At 40.1% G+C, this 22,459-nt stretch overlaps 1 protein-coding gene across 4 annotated transcripts in view; it reads left to right on the top strand.

Moving 5' to 3' along the window:
- Positions 1-22,459, top strand: part of SMPD3 (sphingomyelin phosphodiesterase 3) — a 97,583-nt gene that overhangs the window by 58,759 nt on the left and 16,365 nt on the right. For all 4 annotated transcript variants that reach the window (XM_005526338.3, XM_088062327.1, XM_088062328.1 and 1 more), the window contains 2 exons: positions 4,127-5,745; positions 16,894-16,969. In XM_005526338.3, coding sequence (XP_005526395.1) covers positions 4,414-5,745; positions 16,894-16,969 — 1,408 coding nt within the window. In that variant the 5' untranslated portion in view covers positions 4,127-4,413. The remainder of the gene's footprint in view (positions 1-4,126; positions 5,746-16,893; positions 16,970-22,459) is intronic.

Raw genomic sequence — 22,459 nt, 5'->3', positions numbered from 1 at the left:
GGTGAGGAGGTACATAGGGCACCAAGCAGCCCAGTTTCTCTGCAGCTGCAGCCAGTCTTGTCAGAGGAAGGGGATGGCTCCTGTCCTTTTGGTGACCACAGGTACCTTGGTCACTGCTGATCCAGCTCCAGCACTGAGTGACCAATGGGCTCCAAGCGCTGGCTCAGCTCCCTTAAACTGTGGTTAACAACAGCACCACATCTCCTTCAATGTACAGCTTTTAGAAACATGCAGAGAGGTATCAGTGAGATTACATGGAGTCCTTAAGAAAATTTAACCCAAGTGCTTGATCCCTCCTTATTTCAAACAGAGATTGCATCATCACAAGTCTACTCCCTAAACAGGCTTCAGCAGCTCCCTGAACTTGTGGGGGTGCTTGGATTTTTTTTTCTGCAGACATGTGCTCAACTGCTGACATCACTGGTATTCAGTGAGACTTATAAATTCACACTCCTTAGTATTTTGGTTTTTACAGGTTTGTTCAATTAAGTTAGACACCTTGTTCATACTGACTTCTTACCTGATGGCAGCCTATGGACAGAAGAGACAAGTTGCAGAGCAGCCAGGCAGTATTTGATTACCTTCTTTAGAAGGAGGGGAGAGATTTTAGGCAGAAACTGGTAAATGAATATTGCAATGGCAAGTCTGCAAAATCACTGTCCTCCTTCCCTTTTCCTCCTGCCAAATCCTTAGTTTGAATGGGTTCTGCTTTATTCATCATTACCAGTGATTCACCAAATTCAGCTTCTCATACCAAAGAGGATCCATGTTTTTACTAAGTCTGTACAAAGACTTTCCTAAGGTCTAAATTGTTACTGATTTAGGTGGAGGTTAAGGTGAGCCACTAAGTTCTAGTTAAATTCCCTTAGCCTGCATTGTGAACTCCTTCATGGAATTCCCAACCAGGCTGACAGGATTTCAGTTAAAACATCAGGCTGTGAAATGATCTCAGGGGAACAAGAAAACATCTTCATTAGAGCCCACTGACCCCTTGAGATGGCTGCATCTCTGTAATTACAGTCATGTAATCAAGCATGGAAAGCAGTTCATGTGTTTTTGGCCTTTTAGAGTAGGGTTTTTTCCAGTAGGTTAGTTAGCTGTTGAACTAGACTCTAATTAAAAACATATATAAGAACAATCAGGGGAAAGACACTGAATAAAGGAAGGAAGATTTTTTGAAGTGTGTCTGGGAGGAAAACCAGATGAGAACAATGAGGAAAGCAAAAATTAAGTTGTGGTTTGTCTAATAAGTCTGAATGACGTCAGAGCCTGAGTGAGAATTCTCTCAGTCACCTCAGATTTTAATTTCACCTGTGCCCAGGTTTTTTTTTTTGCTGTTTCACATGGCGTAGTGGGACCATTTTTGTAAGATTGTTTTCTCCGATTCAAATTATAATGACAACAAAGAAATCAAGGTAACAAAAACCCACAGCCTAAAATAAACTGCTTTTCTATAACTCATTTTTAGATAAATGTTTCTACAATTTTCACTGGAGACCAACTGTCGGGATTCAAGAAACACTAGATTTAATGAATAGATGTAAATTATGATCTGAAGTTACCCATAGGGTAACTTTCCAAATCAGTTAGTCACTGCAGCAGTTTTATTTCTATTTTTAAATAAGTAACTGTTTTGCCAGTGATTTACTTACAGTTTTAAAAATACAGTTGATATTACTATCACCTTTGAAGAAATTTTAGTTGTCTGAATTTGAAAGTGTATTTTAGTTTCTAAGCAAAAGGAAGTTAAAACTTTTCTGACCATTTCTAGACTGTTCTCATAACCTTATTATTGCAAGATTCGTTGTTTTTCTTCCATTTCTCTTATCACTTGTTGGCTTGTATTGTCTTTTATTTAGTTTGCAAGCAGTGCTGGAGCTAGAAACATCTCTTTTGATCTATGATGTCTCTATCATACTTCTGGGCATAATTATAATCATAAAAATCTTTGAAACCTTTCTGCCTGATGTCTTGTTATCACTAAGGTTGAGATGTTCTATACTGCCACCATAAAAAAAATTAAATAAAGTCTATTTTTAGCCTTCAAACACTCACAAAGTAATAAAAACGACCAAACAAGGCTGCAGTTTACGTCTTTGTAGCATACAAAAATATCTGTTTCATTGCAACATCTTAAATTCTCCCTTAATCTCTCAAACCCCTATGAATAAAGCATTGGATTACCAAGTAATACCCTTCATCACAAGGAATTAGGCACTTTAGCTTTAGGCTCCATCTAAACCATTGCATTAGGAGAGATGTTACTGACGTCATGTTTTCCAAGTTCCTGTTGACTCACAGGGTGCCTTCCCTCACCCTTTAAGATCTTGTTGAGTTAAAATCTGTCTCTCATGACCCTCTTAATTCCCTTTTTTTGGGTGGCTTTGAGGCACTAGCATGCATAGGATTTTCTAGCATGGAGTAGGAAACTTCTCTGTGTGTGCCAGTGAGTCTGTAACAGAGCTTTGGCAAGTTTTGTGATTGCTTTCACCTGTAAGTTTAATAAGGCAAGATAATAATTTCCTTGTAAGAAGAGGCTTTTAAATTAGGACACTGACATGTCTGTATCTTCTGTCTGCAATATGCAAAAATTTAAAGGACATCCAGCTAATGGATCTCTTCCCTTTTGTCCAGCTATTATATTTTAAAACTTGCTTTGGTATCAGAGTTTTTGTACTTCTGTGTCATGAGTTGTTAGAATTCTATTAAAATGCATGGAATACAAGTGTGTACTCAAATCCTTATTGCCTCTTCACTTTAGCAGGCTGGTAGTGAAGAATGCAGCTGGCACCTGGTCAAAAACTCTCCTAATTTTGAAAGATACTCTCCCTTTTTAAGGCAGAGGAAGTGTAGGAGTCACCAATGTGACTCCATCATACAGGCTTCAGTGTTTACAAAGAGTCATGTTCTTGCTAAAAGTTGTTAAAACAAACCACAGTCCAAACCAGTTTGCTCATGACATGTGCTGTGCAATCTTGTCCCATGAAAAGATTTGTGACTGCATTAATTTTTTCTTTCATTTTTACAAATACACAATAGTATGTTGGATCTACAGTAAGCATGAGTTCCTTTTACACAGTATGTCCCCACAATCTGGATAATTGCTTTTGTGAAGCTGTTTTAGTTGGATGTTTCATGGTTTGCTGGACAGCTTTATCTTGTAGATTTATCTTGTAGATTATTGATACTGCAGTCCATAAAAGAATTGGCAAGAGTTGTATTGATTTTTTTCTTTTTTTTCCTTACTTCAGCACACCACCAAGCAGGCATTGACTGCTCTATCTACAAAACTGTCACTTGGTTTCATGTTCCCCAGGGACTTGTAACATCCTGTCATCATATACTCAAGGAAACACCTACTGAAGACCTAATTAGGCAATTTTTATGGATCCATTGTGCTTTTGTATTTTCTTCTGGTGTGTTATTTTAAAATAGTAAAAATCAAATTTGCCTTATATTCTGCAACACTACTACACCTTTCACCAGGAAGTCTGTCTGCCTTAAAGTTGGAATATAAGGTTTGCAGTCTGTCCTCACTTAACAGATCCCAAACACAATGTTCTGTTTACCCTTAGCACTGCTGTAAAGAATCTTTCTGGTCTGCTGAGTGATTATGTAAATAAGGCTTTTAAAAAGCATTTTAAGCACCCAATAGAACAGAATAGTTTCTTTAGAGCTTTTTCTTTCCTAATGGTAATTACATAATTGGATAGGTTTTAGATTTTTTTTTTTTTTCTATCTGATACGTAGATGCCAGAGTCACTTTTGAGCATTTTTACTGAAGAATCCTAAAAATCATTCAGGAAAACAAATCTGCCAGGCTCCCCTCTATTATCACCATCCCAAAATGCCTTTGGCAATGAGTAAATGCCAAACATTTGTTATTTGGCACTTGACTTGGCCTTATTTCTTTGAACTCAAACATGTTGCGTAAGATTGGTAAAGTTATGCTGAGCTAATAATTGAAAATAACCCAAAATCCTCCCTTGATTTAACCTTTACAGTTTCTATCTAAATACACTATATGCAATAAGCCTTTAATTGTTATGAGAAAAACTCAGTCTGCTTTAAACTTCCAATAAGTGTTACTTAAACTTCCAATATGTTTTGTCTTTTGTTTCTGCAGATTTCTGTTTTGCCTCTGGAGAGTTTCATTATGACAGCCCCCAATGAACAATGACATCCTTTGACAGATACAGATGCCAAAAAGCCAGACGAAAACAGTGGCCTTGTTTCATTTTTACTCCAACACAGTGAAATGGTGCTCTTAAAGTTTTGTTATTGACTCTCACTGAAAAAAATCAAACTCCTGACCGGACCTTTTTTCCCCAGCCCTCTCCCAGTGTTCTTATGGATGCTTGACACAGTGACATCATGTAGTAGGCCCTGAAGTGTTGTCATAATTGAGTTGCAATGGTTTTATACACTTCTCCATTTCCCAACAGCTTTCTGTCAGTTCTGCATTCTTTTTCCTGGGGCCTGATTTTCCCATGTTACTGGCTAGCAGACAGGCTCGTGGGCTCTTTTGTTCCAACCACCTATGAAAAACGTCAAAGAGCAGATGACCCATGCTATTTTCACGCCCTCTGCATCATTATTACCACTCCCATCTACCTGGCACTCTTGGTGGCCTCTCTTCCTTTTGCTCTGATTGGCTTCTTGCTCTGGTCCCCGCTGCAGTCAGTCAGAAGGCCCTATATCTACTCCAGACTGAAAGACAAGAACCATGCCAATGGAGCCACACTGCTCACTGAATGGAAGGCTGCAGGGAGCGGGAAAAGCTTCTGCTTTGGCAGTGCTAATGTTTGCCTGCTGCCAGATTCTCTGGCAAGATTTAATAATGTTTTCAACACACAGGCCAGGGCTAAAGAGATTGGCCGGAGGATCCGAAATGGGGCGAGCAGGCCACAGATTAAAATATACATAGATTCTCCTACCAACACATCCATCAGTGCAGCGAGTTTCAGCAGCCTGGTCTCCCCCCAGGCTGGAGATAACCGTACTGTTAATGCTGGCATCAAAAGGACAACATCAATGGAGTACAAGGGAGACAATTGTGGCTCAAACAACGGTGAGGAGAACAGAGAAGATAAAGGTGGAAGTGGAGAGCCACATGAGGGAGAAGAAAACACTTGCATTGTCCGTATCAATGGAGAGGAGAATGGCCACATGTCCGACACAGAAACAGACGCTGCCAATGGCCAGGCTCGTGCCAGTGGCCCAGCAGAGCCCTCACTGGAAGGTGATGCAGAGATCTCAAAAACACCAAACCACAAACAGAAGGAAGGAGATTCTGGGAGTTTAGATAGCTGCTCTGCCTCACGAGAGTCCCTAGTCAAAGTCCGTGTTGGAGATGGTACAGTGGACCAAAGCGCTGTCAACAACAAGCTCCTCTACAAAGCTTCAATCATGAAGAAGACTTCAGTGCGGAAAAAGAAACACACAGATGAGACCTTTGATCATGAGATCTCTGCTTTCTTCCCTGCCAACTTGGACTTTCTGTGCTTGCAGGAAGTGTTTGACAAAAGAGCTGCAGAGAAATTGAAAGAGCAGCTCCACCACTATTTTGAATACATTGTCTATGATGTTGGGGTCTACAGTTGCCATGGCTGCTGTAGCTTTAAGTTTGTGAACAGTGGTCTACTTTTTGCCAGCCGCTATCCTGTTATGGATGCTGCCTATCACTGTTACCCCAATGGAAGAGGAATGGACTCCTTGGCTTCCAAGGGAGCTTTGTTTCTCAAGGTAAGAGCCTTTTTGAAGCTGTAAGACTGTATATGTGGCAAGTTATAAAGTTACATTATTTTCTCATTTCTTTAGACTTCAACAGAGGCAATATTCAGATTTATATTTCCTGATATAACCTAATAGGTTATAGATATAATCTTTATGGGATTTGTAGCCTGAATATTGTGTTAAAATGATGGATGTGTCTGAAATAATAACGGACTTTTGGAGGTATAACTCAGGTATAATTTCAAGACTCAAAATTTGAAGTGGTTTTCGTGATATTTAATTTCTTTCTTTACCAAAATCTCTGTAATAAAATGCATTAATTCTAAGCCTCACAATATGAGTACAGTACAATGGGCATTACCATTGGAAACCAGCTTGTGCTCGTTGTGTGTCTGTCTGGCAGTCAAAAGACAATCAAAAGTCTAAATGTCAGTATAATAAAACTGAAAGAATTGCAGTGAAATGTATGGCTACTCCGCTCTCTTGCTTGCAAAAGAATTAGTAAGGAGAGATATGAAGAAGAATAAACAAGACAAATGTGCTTGGGACACTGGGGAGTACAGAGCTTTTTTGCGTTATTAACACTGTTTACTTAAATTAACTAATGGCAGAGAGAACAGGAGGCCTGGGGTTTTATGTCTGTAAATCATGAAAAGCAGGAATGAAAGTCTGCATGCAATGATTTGCTTTTCCAAGACATGGTGGCTGTTCGTGCTTAATTCTTGGGAGTATCTGGCTGAGCTCTTTCTAAACTGGAAAGAGGGCTTTTCTAATTTGTGATTAATTAAGGGCCAAAACTTTTTGCCAGAGATCCAAGTCTGTAGACTCAAACCTGGAAAGATCTGAAAGTGTCCAGAATACTGAATTTCAGATTTTGTGATTTAGTCACAGTTTGGAATGGGTTTCACTAACTAAATCATGAACTTCTTTTCTAATATTGGCAAAGTATATCCAATGTTCAATTTATAGGTACTTTCTAATCACAAGGCCTCCACAAAAGTCATTAAGAATATGGATTGTGAATAAGGATCAGTGGGACGCTTTCTACTCCGTTTGTAGTTTTTAACCAAAGCAAAAACTTTGGGTAATGTGACTTGTGTAAAAAAACCCCCAAATATTAGAATTTTTTTGGTTCTGATAATAGTTCAGTATTTCATGCACATAGACATAAACAAAAGCCAATCTCTATCTGAATGCAGGTTTCTAAAAACTGTGTTTAAGCTCTCTATGTTGCACTCTTACATGTTTATAAACAGCAACAATTTATTTTTTCATCACAAATTGCTGCAAGCAAAAAATGAACATAGATCTTGTGCAGTATAAATATATCTGGGGTCACAAAGACTACCCTTGAAATTATGCATATATTGGGGATTAAGAGATTAAAACCAATCTGTTTTTAACTGCCCATTGCTGAGTCATTGATTTGCCACCCTACTAGGCAGGCTGCAATGTCTCCATTTCTTTTGCAGAAAATTAAGCCTCTTTTCAAGATTCCACTGGGATGATGAACTTAATTATGGATCCAAGTTGTTAAATAATGTTACAGTTGAGCAGGGAATAGAGGCCAATTATTATGAAATTCCAAAGATTACTCCATTCTTTTGAATATAACAGAATTCTGCCCACCATGACTTTTTTTCCTCCTGTCTATGTCATTCTGATATACTTTTCTTCATACCTAAAATATTTTTCATTCTAAGTCTATCTTAACATGAATTTACTTTCTCTCTTAATTGTACATTAAATGACCAATTGTACATAGGTAGTTTATTTGATGGCAGCAACAACATAGAGTAGGAATAATTATTTAATTTTGTCTTTGAAGTAAAGTAGGTTTAGAGGTTTTTTCTTGATGTGGTGCTTAGTCAGCAACTGGGTGGGTGTGGACTCCAGAGACAAAAACTCCATGCAGTAAGTAAAAGCCTGGCTTGTTTTTGAATATTTAAAGAAAGTTGAAATGATTTGAAAATGACAAAACTGCTTTGGGGGACTCTGACACAAAACAGATCCCTACTGCCCTGGTACAAGTGTATTGCACATTTTTTCATTTTAGAGTGGATTCTGTTTCCAGTAAGTAAGAAATTATTTTCCATTGCCCTTGTCTTTCCTACTCTGTCTTCACTATCTAGATGGTAAAGTTCAGGTAGAGATTTGGAAGGATTTAAGAGATTTGCTTAGTCGTACAAAATTATTTTACCTGAGAGACTTAGAGAGCTCAAGGATTATTATTAGTAGCTGTAATAACAATCAGCTCTTACCTACTGCTTTTCATTCCTAAATCTCAGAGTGCATAATGAAGAAAGGTCAATATCTGCTTAATAGAAGGAGAAACTAAAGTACAGGAAGGTAAAGTGATTTGACTGTGGCTTAACACCTAGGGTGTCACAGCCAAGGAACCAAGCTGGAAGTAAATTGCAGAGGCTTTTAGCACAGTTTCATGCTACCTAACAGCTATCTGGAGGCCCATGCAAAGGAAGTCTGACTCTGTTCTCCTCCTAAGGATGGAGCCACAAAAGGTGCTACTGCTGGCATTTTCCTGACAGAGATCAGACTGGTTTTTCCATCTGATGCTTTCCAGGTCAGGATGAAGACATGAGGATGACATAGTTGTGAGGAGCCATTGTGTGAAGTCCATTTCTGCAAAGCTGGAGGGCTGATTTGCATTTGGCACTTGGAACTCTTCAAACTCTGCCAGTGTTTTTGTCTCCAATCTGAGGGTCTTATTGGCATGTAAAACAACCCACGGTCATGGCAAAAAATAGTATATATGAAGGGGGAAATGTCACACCCAAGTGACAGTTTCATGTCTGAAGTGTTAAACCATTGTTCCTATTGCCACTAAAGACTCGGAGGACAAGTTAGCAAATACATAGATCAGTCAATCCATTTTCATACTTTGACAGTCTGGGCCCTTGGGAGACTCTGCCGTGACTCTCTGTTCTAGCATGGCTTTTCACATTAATTTAAAATGCCGAAGAGAAGAGCCCTGGAGTCACTTTGTCGGTTTTCTACCTCCCCTTGTGTCTGCTGCAGGCAGAGGTGGGAAGTGGGCCTGGCACAGCTGCTGTGCTGGTGACTGGCACTGCAAAGCTGGCTTGGACAGGTCTGTGTGGAACATGGTGCAGATTGCAGTGCTCTCAGCTCCTCTGCAGCTGCAGGTTTGACACACACATAATGGTAATACACTGTAATCTGGATGGATTTAAAGGCAGTTATGAAATACACATCCTTTTCAGAAACTAGGTGTTGATTTTACAAATCAGCATTATCAAATCAAGTTTAAAAGGTCTTAATGAGTGCTGAGCAGAAATTGTGTAATGCATCATTTGTCTGTAATTTACTAGAGGGTTTCAAAATGTCAATGTCCCTTTTTAGACAGAGGCTCTAATGTGGAGCCTTAGTTATGCTGTGCCAGGGATGCCGTGTAAGTTTTGGACAGTAGTGTGACAAAAATGGAAAGCATCCCTAACTTGCTGTGGTGAGTTTGTCCATATTTTTCCAGCTATAGCAATATAATAAAAACTTACTTTTGCTGACAAATTTCGCCTCTCTTATCCTTAAATTCTAATAGTTGTAACAGTAATGTAAATCTAAACTATCCAAGAGATGTAGAAGCAGAGTCAGAGAGGGAGGTGAGTGAAAGAGGCATCATTCCCAAAATGGCTGTTGACTGAGAGGTTTTGGCAGCTTCTTCCTCCCAATGGCACTGGGAGATACAAAAGCATGGTGTGTAGAAGGCTGCTCTTCCTACTGTTCCTAGTAGGAAACTATTCTGGGCTTTGGCATCTGCCAAGAGAGTCAATTTTAGCAAAAACAAGAATTCTAAGTTAAAACACAGTATGTGAACATAATGCAAAACTACAGTGTGATGTGGGATGTTTGAACAGTTAATAGTATTCTTCAGAATCAAAAGGAAAAAGAATGTCTTGTGTATTTTGCTAAATTTCTGGAAGAACTTGTGTTTAATTAATATTAATTCCTAAGGTTATTAACAGATTTACTTTTCAAATTCTCTGAAAAATGAAGGCTGTTCTCAGGGAGTACAGTAATTGTGCAGAGAACGTGTTATTATTCATTGCTTAAAGGGAACCTAGCAACCTTTGCTTTGTGTGCAAAGCTCAACTTGTTTTCCAAAGAGCTGATATGGTGGTAACAGATGGTAGAAGGAGCAGCAGCTCTGATTGCAAAACTGTTTTGAAGCACAGTTTTTGCTGTTTTCTCCTCTCGAGGAGCCTGCTTTGTGTGAGAAAATGAGGGTTCCCTGAATTAACCTCTGTGATTCTCCTTTTTGATATTTCTGATGCAGATGCATTTTGCTTGGGTAATTTAAGCTGCCTTTGTTGTCCCAAGCCAGGCTGTGTTTGGAGTGCAGGGGCAGCTGCTGCAGTTCCTCGCTGGGTTGAGGGGAAGATTTTGGATCCAGGAGTGCACAGAAAAGGGGAATGGCTGCTTTCTGACCCCAGTGAAAGAACACCTGGAGTTCTCAGTGCTTAGATTTTCTTGTCCTTGATCAGTTGTCCAGTACCTACAGTCATCTCAAGATGTATAAAAGAAATGTTTAGTGCTGCTCACAAATTTGTTTAGATGATTCTAAAGCTGTGCCATTTTAGGCAGGACAGTAACCTAAACATTTTCCACACGCTGAGTTTCTGCTGTAAAATGTTAATGCAGTAATTGGATAGAGTCCAATACACTGAGAGTTTTTAAAAAAAGAACAAAAATACTCTACCATGGCACTGTACCATGTTCCTTTCCTTTGGTATAATTAATGTGATTAATCACAGTCCTTTCCCCCCTCATTAATGAGAATAAATAAAAACTGTTGTGCAGAATGAAATACAGATTTGAGAAAATGTGAGTTGTGGGCTTTATCCTCTTCAGAAGAGAAAGAGCCCTTCATTTGTGGCACCAATTCACAGCCACTTTCCCTCACATATAAGCTTAATGAAGCTTTGCCAAATAACAAATTCTCTGAGTTCATGGAACAGTAATTGTTGCATGTGGCAGGTGGGAAAAAGTAGGATTCTGAAATAATCAAGTGCAAATGTAGCTAGAAAGAATTGCAGAGCACCTCACACTTTTGATCTGACTTCTATAACATTTTAAACTTCTTCAATATACTTAAATAACATATTTATAAATTAGAGATTTAACTCTTGTGTCTTCTTTAGAAGCTGCTACATATTTCTGAATGCAAAAGGCAGAGCTGTTACAGGACTGAAAATAAGATAGACGTTTTTGCACCATGCCTAAGCTAACCAAAAATACATCTTTCTTGGGAGTTATGACTAATCCAAGTCATCTCTGTGGAACAGGAATGTTTGAAGTGGGAATGGGAGTAGCTGCAAGTTCTCCTTGGCATCTTCTGTTAACAGTAGCAGGAATGAGGACTGGGACACATTTTGGCTGTTCCAGTTAGGTTCTTAATGCTGACTCTCCTGCTTGTATTGGAAATTTGCTGAAATGGGAAAAAAAGTCCAGGAGCGGTTGATACAATTTGGAAGATGACAGAAATACTCTAAGGGAAAGAAAACAAATTGTATTTTCCACTTCTTTCTTTTCCCTTGCCCACTGTTAACTCATTATAATTGCACTGGATTACATAATGACATCCCCTCTGCAGTGGAAATGGGGAGGTACAAAGTCTGCTACCAGCACGTCTCAGAGCACTACCCCTGCAGTGTGTGTGGAAATACCACTCCTTGTGCATCTTTATCCACAGTCATTCAGTTGAATCTCAGGCTCTTTTTAAGGGAGCTTCCCTTGAACTTAAACAATATTGGCTACATATGGTAAGATGAATATTTCTGTGGGAGTAATTCACATCGACTGTAAATTCTGTTTCTGTGCCCTGCACTTACTCTCTGTCTGAGGTGTTTTATTTCCAGCACAAAGAGTTACTCAAGGCCCCTGTGCAGATGATGTTCTGTACAAATGCCATGTTCATACCTTTTTTTTTAGGGAGAGAGTGTTTTTTTCCCCCTCAGAGCATGCAGAAGTGCTTTCAGCCTGGTTAGTTTTTCTTCATAATATGAACATCATTAGTGTGGTTCCTGTCATGACTGTGAATTCATTTCCTGCAAAGCTCTGTACTTTATCCTTAAGAGGCGACTTATCCTCTTCAGAAGAGCAATGCAGGGAGCAGTACTATGGTTCACATTTATTTCAGTGACAAAATTGACACCTCCATGGTCACCTAAGTGAATGAAATGGATGGTTTTGCTCATTTACTGCCCAAGATGTGATTAAACTATTCTGGTTGAAGCTGGAGCTATACTGTGGAGATCTCAATTTACCTTAAGGAGTCTCAGTGTTACAGGCAGATTATTTACCTTTCCCAGCTCTGGCTTCATTGGCCACATGGAGATTCTGGGGTGACAGACATTGTGAAGGACTTTTTCCATGAGTATGCCAAAATTTTAGCTCTCATCTGGTTTGCATGCCAGGATTTGCTTCCCCTGAAGGGAGAGGCAATGGCATATGCTTGGACTTGTAAGTAAATAACTCCTTTGTTTTGGAAGGTACACATTTAAGAAACTATTTTATTTTGCATATTTTTGAATGGCTCCCTCCTAGCAATGTGAAGCTTCTAAAAAGTGTCACTAAAGATTAAGTTCTCATAACAAACACTTTGGTTTTGTGTACATATTATTGGTCAGTATTTGAGACTCTAGATTTAATCAAGCGAGATTTCTCATGCGCAATTCAAATTTTTAATCATTAAAGAGCATTTCCTTCAAAGCACTTGAATGATTTGCTAACACAGCAATGACTTATCTGAAGCTGTTTTTCAAGGTGGTAAAGAAATGCCCCAGTACTGAAGTAGCATTCTCATGGGTTTTGTTTAAGTATCTGTTGATGCTTTTCTTAACATCCAGATGTGATAGAATTGTTTTGCACTGCTGGAGCAGATGTCTGTAAATATAAGCTCTTAAGAGACAAGGTATTTGTCAAGTTTGCAGCTATGTATATTTACTATGGTAGCATATGGGAAAGACGAGATGTGCAAGATTTTCCAGTTAGCCCAGGAAATTCCCATGATAGCAAGCAGTGTGATTAAATTTAAAGTTATTCTCCCTTGCTGTGGCTCTAAAATTTCAGTTCTTGCTACTCATTAGTTTTCTTTCCTGTCAACAAGAATCTTTCTGACATAACCTTGTTGGCTTGATTTCTTTCATGAGCCATTTATTACCTGATACCAATCTCAGTGGAGGACAGACCACCCCTCAGTCATGCAGAACAAGATTTTGCAAAACAATTCTAGGAATATCCCCAGTCTTGCATAGCACAGCACAGTCCCAGCGTGGTCTCTCCAGCAGATTGTACCAATGTGCTGTGGCATTGAGATGAAATCTTTTAATAAAAAGTACTTGATGGCAAAGTACTTTTGTGTGCTTGATGCAGCCAGCATTTGAAAAACAAAAATTCAGAGACGTCAGTTTTGCTCTTATTTATTTCATTTACAGGTAGGGGAAAAATATAAATATGCAGCAGCAGAAACTGGCATTTTGGATTCCTTAATAGGATTTCCCCCTTAAGGCACGAATTCTCTTTCCCGTCTGTAATGAGATTTTTATGCCCCCCTCCCAAGAGCAAACAAATTGTAATGGTCAGTGTTGTAGTAGGGATCTGAATCCACTCTTAGCTTCTCAATGTTTGACTAATTTGATTATTGCAAATCTAGTGAGAATTGGAATATATCTTGCATATTTCAGCATAATTGTGAAAAATGCTAATTTTTTAATGTGAAAGTCATATAACTGGACACTTCATTAAACCAAAAATAGGTTCTGTCAGATTTAATTTTACTTCTAGGTAACACTAGAGTTTAACAGGTCATCACATACCTTTTTCCTCCTATAATAATTTAAAAATAAATATTTTAATACATTAGGACCTTATATTTGGATATTATCTTCCTCTACATTTCCATACACAAAGAGGAATGGTTCATGGCACAACCATACAAGCCTGTACGATGATTTTTGAGGAAGCAGTGCCTGAAGTAGGTCCCTGCAGAAGGATGATTTAATAAATGTGTTATTGACACACAGCTACCAATGCAGAGCAGCTGAGGTGAGCTTAAGTCAGGCCTATGGTGGCAGAGCCACTCTGGCTTACTTGTTACATATATTTTCTTTGTAAATGTGACTTTGGACATTTCTTCTGTGTTAAGCAGCTAAAATTATATTTCTGAAGTGCTGTCTTGGTGTGGTGGAAATAGAGCCTTCCTGCCAAGGTCCACGTTGGAGGCTGAGCTGAAGGCTTGGCCTTGTCCGCGTGCCACGTCGCTGCCCCGGCCCAGTCACCACCACATAATATACCCTGGAAAATGCAACAGTCTGAAATAGCTGCAGTACTTGGCCACACAAAAGAATGTTTTTATGTAGAATTATAGGGCTTGCAGTATTTCAGAGGTCAAGTAGGTTTCCTGTCTGCGCAGTACACAATCCTTGTCCATCTGTGAAATACCAAATTAGACTGAACAAACAGGTTTTTTTTACTATTTTACTTCAGATTGTGTTTAATACAGTAGTGCCTCTACTGTAGCTGGGAACTGACTAGGAGGATGAAAAGGTATTTATTTACTGTCCTAGTAGTTGTCACAAATATTTGTCTCCATTATGATTATATACCAAATATACACTCAGTTTAGTGGTTGCCGTCAGTACTGCCTCTCAAAAGAAACTACAAACCCCTAAAAGTCAAAAAAGTTGGAGAAAATGTGGACTCTGGGAGATGAGCTGCTTTGGAGGCATTTCCATGCTGGCAGTTTCCAAGGAAATTCTAATTATGTTAATGTCTTCAGCTCTTGCTTTTTAGCTTTATTTTTTTGATTAACAGAGTATTTATGAAAGCCTCTCTGCTTTCCCCGTGGGCTGTGTGCTCCAGCAGAGCCTGGGCACTGTCCCTGCGGGCATTTGCTGAGCTCAGCCCCATCCTTACAGCACAGCCAGGCTTCATCCTGGGCCATTCCTTACAATTCTTTGAGAGGGAAAGATCCCAAGTCCATTTCAGCAGATCTGTGCACACAGGCACACTGAAGAGCACACATTTATTCATGATTAATGGAAATTAGTATGATCCTGTGCACAAGTTGGTTGTTGAGGAGTACAAGGCCTTGTCAGGCACTTCATTAATGCTGCATGAAAAATTCTAAAGCCAGTTTGAGCTGACTCTTTTTCTCAATTGGGCTATAATTTATGTTTGGATGTTCAGCTTTCACACTTAAATCTTTTATGCTTTTTGAATAGAAACACTGGAATGATTTCATCTGCTTTATCCAATGAGGAGATTATAAGGAGCACATTCCTGCTAAGGCAGAACACTTTATATGCAATATTTTTCTTCCAGAGTGGTTATGGTGGATGATGTTGAAAGGCATGTGATGTCCACACTTATCTTCTGCTGCAGGAAACACTGCACATTTGCAAACAACTGGAGACTTTTTTATAGTTTAGGAGATTTTTATAGCATTGAACAGAAACCCTGATTTTGAATTACTAAGTTTGGAAAATATGGTTCATTCACGTGCCTGTTCTAGACAGCAGAGGAAATAAAGTGTTTTCCACTTTTCTACTGGAATGGCATATGCTGCACAAAAGAGTTGGAGAGAAAGCTCCTTATGATTCAGCAGTGACACTGAGATGTTCAGGCAGCTGGAGGGAGAGGTGTGTGCAGTGCAGCTCCTGCAGCAGTCCTGGCAGCTGTGCAGCAGAGCTGCCCATCCTCGGAGACTGCTGCAGTCTTGGGAGCTCAGGAGAATCTCCTGCTGTGGGGGTGGATGCACCAGGGAGTGCCTGTGCCTGCCTTGTGTCCCTCTGCCTCCCTGCAGCAGGTTAGCTGAATGGGGATAGCAATAAGAACACCATCAATATCCATTTGTAAAACTGTCTAAAAAAGGACTGAACAGACTGAGGACAGAATAATGCCAGTTGTTTATTACCAACTCCCCTGGCTGGCACAAATCCTCAAAGTTAACAAGGCATTGTTAAGTACAAATGACTTCTAAATTCACTTACTGCAAAGCTGCCTTTTCAGTTATAAAATGAATCAGATTGTTCTTGAATAGCTGAAAAACAAGAAAAGCAACCAAGCTGACAGAATTGTGTCCATATGAAATTGAGCTCAGCTTGTTATTTAGAGGTGTCAGATAAAATTTATGTCTAGCCTTGTGAAGTAGAGTCATCTGTGGTGGTGTTTTCTAAGCCCTGGGTACAACTTTCCTCTGTGGGCATTTTCTTTAATTTAATCAGTGTTGCCATATAAACTATCAACAAGAAAACTGTAAACTCAAACTAGTTTCTTGCCACAATCCAAAACTTATCCACTTATCATTGGGAATTTTGATTTACTGATAAGTCCTGGTCTGCCAACATTTTCAATAGAGTTGAAAACCTGAACCAGAACGTGATTGTAATTTGCTTGTGTGTCTACCTTAAAGTACATTTTTAAGGGATTGTAGCTTAAGATATAGATGAGGAATTATACTACATTCCAGCTTCCCTGGAAGCTCTTCCTCTTCTGTATGTAAGAACAGGATTCCACATAGTGTTTTTTATCTGCTTGACAGGCATGGGGGCTGCTGCTGTGAGCTGAAGGATGCAAACACTGCTCAGGTACACCAAGGCCCTACACACCTCTGCAGAAGAATTTAAAAAATCCATCAAAACCCAAAACTTACTGTGGAATGGAGAAAACATGATCAAACCCAATATTTATTTCACATTTCATCCTTTCCCCGAGATGCCCTTGGCATTTTTCCTTTTACATTCTAGTCATACACAGGTAGCAAGAATTAGGCTGCTGGTAATGCCACTTTCATAAGGCACTTGAGTGGTGGGGATGAATCACACAGGATTGAGAGCTAGGACAGGGAACCAGTGGGACTGTGAAGAACAGCAGAAAGTAACATTTTTTATGTGTTGCAGATCAAAATCAAAACACTGAACATGGTATTGTGCAAAGGGTCAGTGTGTGCTGGCCACAAGCCCCAGTAAGGCCAGTAAGCCTCGGTGTGTGTCTCTGGTGGTTTTTTCTGGTTTCAAAATGGAGTTGGCTGGAAAGAATGGTAAAAAAGGCTGCAGAGATGGGCTTGGCAGCAGAGTTGTATGAGCTCTTCCATTAATCACCTTTTTATTTTTTCCCTTCCAGGTGCAAGTGGGAAGTACACCTCAGGACCAAAGAATTGTGGGATACATTTCCTGCACTCACTTGCAAGCTATTGCAGGTACTGTCCCAAGATTCATATCTTTGTTTGTCACTATTTCCAGGTCTAGGGTGGTATTTCTGTGCACAAGAGCCACAGTGTTGCCCCTCCTGTTTCTGACAGTCAAGTGCAATGTCAAGAAGGGTAGAGGAGTGTCCCCAACCCTTCACCTCTTCAGTCTTAGAGTAATTATTATAGAGCACAAACAAAAAACTAACCCTTGGGAACTTCTCTTTGCTCTCTCTTAACCAAATGTTGGTATTTTAGAAATACATTACTACCCTTGGTACTCAACAGCATTTAACAACCCATTCTGTGAGTATCAGCATGTAAACAAAAATTTCTTTGTACATGACTGGGGCATAATCAGAAGATACATGTTGGGACAGTAATTCTAGCTGCTGATTTCTGGTGGAAAAAGCCAAAATTCTCTGGCTTTTGACCTGCAAATTTCATCCATAAATGACTAGCAAGTTACTATACTCACTGGATAATTCACTTGGTCATATGTTTAAAAGCAGTTCTGTACTTAGAGTGGGTGTAGTTATAAAACCCAAATCTACAGACCTTTACTCTGAGTATGATCAGCATTTTATTTAGCCAGAGGGTTGGATACTCTTCATTTATTCAATATGAGTGAGATTCTTGTGCTCCTGGCTGCTGGAAGCAGGACAGCCCTGTCAGACTGGCTGCTGACAGCCCATGTGCTGGGACTGAGGCAGGGCAGGGCTGCACGTGGATGGAACCCGTGTGGGGTGTCCTGCTGCTCCATCCCTGCCTCAGCCACACACGGACCTGGGAACTAAACTGCCAGTCCCTCAAGTCCATTAGAGACACTGGATGGTTCTAAAAAAGATTAATGAATTTTTCAGCTACTTTTTAACAATGTAACATCCTTCTCTGCTTTTCTATTTTTAACTTACAGTAATGTACTGCGAGGCTGCTCTTGTGGAACTGAGATTTATTGCTGTTCCAGTTTAGTTTAGTTTTTTGGGTTTTGTTTCTAGGTTTAGGTCCTGCTCCTTTTTACTACCTGGTCATGTATTCTCAGTTAGTCCTTGATAGCCACATTGTGAAATCCCTAAAATATTAAAGAGACAGAGGGGGGATGGAAGAAGAAAGGAAAACTAATGTTCTATTTTCAAAATCAACCTAAAGTTTGTTCAAGGGTAAAACACAACCTTTTGTTTTCCTGCTTCGTATTTTTAGGCTTATCTGGTTCAAACTACATTCAAATAGAGCAGACAATGCTTTAAGAGTCTGTCCCTAGATATATCATATTTGTTTATGTAATGAAATGGAAAACTAAAGTTCGTAAGTTCGCCAGAGCTGTGCTTTCTGATTTGCATCATTTGATTCATAACATTCATGCATTAAACCAATTATCCAAAAACCCAGTTTAACGATGTAAAGATGTGTAACTATAAAAACAAGCAGTGTTTAAAAGGTCAGCCATTTAAATCATCTAATCACACATGGCTGAGTGCAACCTGGTTTCCCTTCTAGGATACATAAACTTACACTTGGCAGTTCCGATACTTACATAGGTATAAAGTGAAATGATCCAACTGCTTATGATCAGGGACTAATGCTTTTCTCAAGGTATGTTCTGGCTTAACTCTGTTCTGAGCAATTACTATTTGTTCAGACCTGACCCTCAAACTTTTTCAAGAAACTTTGGAATTAGATGTAGCTTTTCCTCTCAGGTGGTTCCTCTGCCCAGTACTGGTTGCTGCTATGAAGAAGCTCTTTATTTGCACTGTGGAAACAGTTGCATTTCAGTGACAAATGAAGGGATCCTTTAATGAGATTTGATGTAATTATTTTCCATGGGGCTGTTAATTTTACATGGTTCTTTTATGTCTGTTGATTAGTCAGTGATTAATGTTCTGGACAGGTTTTGCTGCCTTGAATCCACCCACATCCTGAGTCGCGTTGCACCACAGCTCTCAGACACCCCACCAAGCCATCAGTACAGAGTAAGCCTCAAGCTACTCCAGCCCCAGTTCGAGTGATGCTGGATGCTATCTCACAACCTGTTCCCATCCCTGTTCTGCATTTAGTGTGAATGCAGCCATTGGCAGCTCAGCTGCTGGGAACCCACACTTCTCTAGCCCAAATTTCAGCCTCCCAAGCCTACACAGAGCTGAAGCAGAACTCAGCACTGAAAAAGCTCTCTCAGTGTTTGAAATTGTGGTGGTGCAATCAGGAGTAGCTCCAGTGCTGAGCATCCTTAGGCAGTGATTCCAGATGTTCCTGAAGCAGCAGAGCCTGCATAGCCACAGCAGGGCAGCCAGTCCTTCCCCCTCCTCCCAGCTGTGCTACCCCAGCTGTTGTAGGCTGTGCTGTGCTTGGCTGGGGACCTGACCTAGCTGAAAAGGAACCCAGCAGAATAAAAGGGGACTTTTTTCCTTTGGGTTTTTAGGTGGTTTGTTCTTACTATGGTTTATTTGATTTCCTCTAATACCCTGGATTGTTATAAGTGCAGGGGTCTGCAGACAGTCGGGTGTGACACAGCCTGTCTCACAGCTGAACTGAAGCCTTTGGTTTGTGACTTGGAAACAATTTTGACTTGTGATTAGGCTTAACATCCTACACTTTGCAAGATTTTTTTGCTCTTCTTCCCCAGGTTCCCTGCCAATATATCCCATACTGCACTGCCTCCACTAGATCTTTTAATTTTCTGTGACTAGGGCTGTGTCTGCTTTGTCCTACAACCATAGTGCTCCTTCCAATGTTTTTCAGAATAGAACAGTCAGTACATAATACTTGCCTGAGTTCTAACTGAAGCCAGGGGTTCACTCAAGTGTTTTCAAGGTGAATGGAAAGGGCAAGTATGATTATTCTACAATGAACAAAGGTGAAGTATTTATTTATGCTGGCTGAAGTTTCCCATATTACCCTTTCATCCTTCTACAAAATTTGACGCTGAAAGGAGCTTTCAGAGAATTTGGAAATGCTGACGGCAGGAACCAGTCACGACACAATTATGTGCATTTTTCCAGGCCAGTTACTGAAGAAAAGAGTGGAGAGCAATTAGCACAAATATGTGTTCTTTGACTAATCCCTGGTGGAACTCAGATCACTGATTCTATCTGAATGTTTAAGATGTTGAACCTTTGTTGGGAGTTACTACCTAGTTCTCTTAATATTTACTGAAATGTCTGTTCCCCTGAGTGTGCTGGATGCAACTTTGGCTTCCCTTCCACTTGGGTGTCTGCTGAGTTGACTTATCTTCATCTCCAAAGCAACTGATCATTGGGAGCTGCTGAGACCGGGGTCTGAGCAGTACCTTTTGTATGTGGATACATGCAGTACCTGCTGAGAGCTGTAGTGAGCTGGATAATACTAATCTCAGAAAACAATTACATTGAAGTAATTCATTAGAGAGATCCCATCCTGTGTCCTGGAAATGTAGCTGAATATATGCCCCTGCTCCCAGTAGTGCCCTGAAGAGCAATTACTTCTATGACCTCTAGTGGGGATAGTCAGGGATGCTGGGCTGTCACAAGTCCACACTTTACTAAAGACAGATGAAAGTCATGTTCCCAGAGCTCCAAGGCTCCTGTTTACCTGTGAGCCCTGAGGTTAAAAGCTGTACAGGGCTGTTACAAAGGCTCAGCATCCTCAGAGAGAGATGAATGTCACTATGCAGTTAATGCTTTTCTAGTAACAACTATGCATCTTCTCAGACACAACATCATTTTTCCTGTGCATCTCTTGTTTTTCTCAAGATTTTCCTGTTGGAGAATTTTACCTTTTTGTGTTTCAGTTAAGTGGGTTTGCTGTATTTTTCACACTATTCTGGGACAGGTTGCTGCCTGAGTTTTATGCCCATGTGGTAATTGCCCTGTTATTTTATTTCTCATTTGGTGAAGCCATTCCAGATGGATAATTCGGAGAAAATGAGTAAGAAATCCTTGGCCATTCAGGAATGTAAAAGCACATCTTAGAAAATGAAGTAATTTATATAATTGGGACTTTGTGGGGAATGAGATTTTGCTGCATTCTTGTCAACAAGCACCATGCTTAAAAGTTATCTTACGAGGAAACAATGGCAGGTCAGAAAAAGTACAGCCTAAGGAGAGGAGACAGGAGAGGAAGATTCAGATGCTGCAAAAGGAGGACAGTCCATGAATTTGAATGAGCTTCACCAGGAATGAGAAAGCTGGGGCAGCTTCAGGAGAAAGCTCTCTCCCAGGTGTAAATACCTGATGGGAGGCTGCAAGGAATGTTGAGGCAGCCTCCCCTCACTGGGTCCAGTAATGGGACAAGAGGTGCTGGGCACAAGCTGAAATGCCATTTAAACACAGGAAAATGGTTTTTATTGCAAGGATGATGAGGCACCAGAACAGGCTACCCAGAGGTTATGGAGTCTCCAACTACAGAGATTTTCAAAATCTGACTGGACAACTGCTGTGGGTGATCCCTCCTTGGGCAGAAGGCTGGGGCTGGATGATCTGCAGAGGTGCCTTTCACAAGCTCATCCGTTCCATGAATCTGTGATTTCACCCATCTTTAGCTAAGCAGGATGGATCTGTTAGTCACGCACACCTTTTGTAGTGAGTGTCACCTGCTCCAGGCTCTATTTATTCCACGTGACCTATTTCCTGTGCTTTTGTTTAGCTCCATCTTCACGGTGGGGCTTTCTTGTGCTGTCTTAGCAGGGGCTTTCCCGAGTACATTGTGTCAAGCTATGTGAGTAAGGTACAATGGGAACCTGAGGTACAAGTAACTAGAAGGTTACTGTAGGTTAAGGAGTAGATCTGGGAAACACATCTGCTTTTATATTACAGCTCAGCTGGTGAAGGTTTGTTAGGAGTAACACAAACAGAAGAAAAAGATCAGATTTTTGCCGTTGGAATCACCTGCCTGAAGAGATGAGTCAATGTCAGAACCTACCTAAAACCCTCTTTCCCTAGTCATGGTCTTCTCAGTATTTCTTTTCATTATTTAGCATTGTATCAAATAATCCTTGGTTGAACATTTCTGATTCTGTTTGTATTTAAGTGCTGCTTTAACACCTCCCTGCTCACTCCTGCCCTGAGATGATGTTGAAATTCCAACCTTTCACAGGGTAATAGTGATAGGAAGGTGAAGCCCTAGTGTTGGAGCCTGTGTGTGCTAATGCAGTCACAGTGCTAATGCTGCAGAGCTCACTTTTTAAAGTCTCTGAAGAGTTCTGGTGACAGCTGCAGTTGAGATGAGTGATTAATAAACTGTGAGGGTGCAGACTTAAATATTCACCATCTCCACAGTGGCCTCTGAAAGCAGCTCTGGACATACATAACTAAACAGATTTTACAAAGTAGTAAATTATGTTGAAGTAAATTTCTACTCAGACTAAATAATTTTGGGCTCACTGCTTTTCCTTCTGATTCTGGCATTTAAAAACACATCTTTTATTTTGAAGAAAAGTAATGTTGTTCTCACTTGATATATCTTTAAAAGTCTGAAACGAGCAGCTGGTAGCTGTTAACTCTAGGGACAGTGAAAACAAAACAAAATGAA

The sequence above is a fragment of the Pseudopodoces humilis genome, chromosome 14 (assembly GCF_049639895.1).
Source record: "Pseudopodoces humilis isolate 2021_Gansu_Grassland_sample_001 chromosome 14, ASM4963989v1, whole genome shotgun sequence".
Taxonomy (NCBI): Eukaryota; Metazoa; Chordata; class Aves; order Passeriformes; family Paridae; genus Pseudopodoces; species Pseudopodoces humilis.
This window is presented reverse-complemented; position numbering and strand designations above follow the sequence as displayed.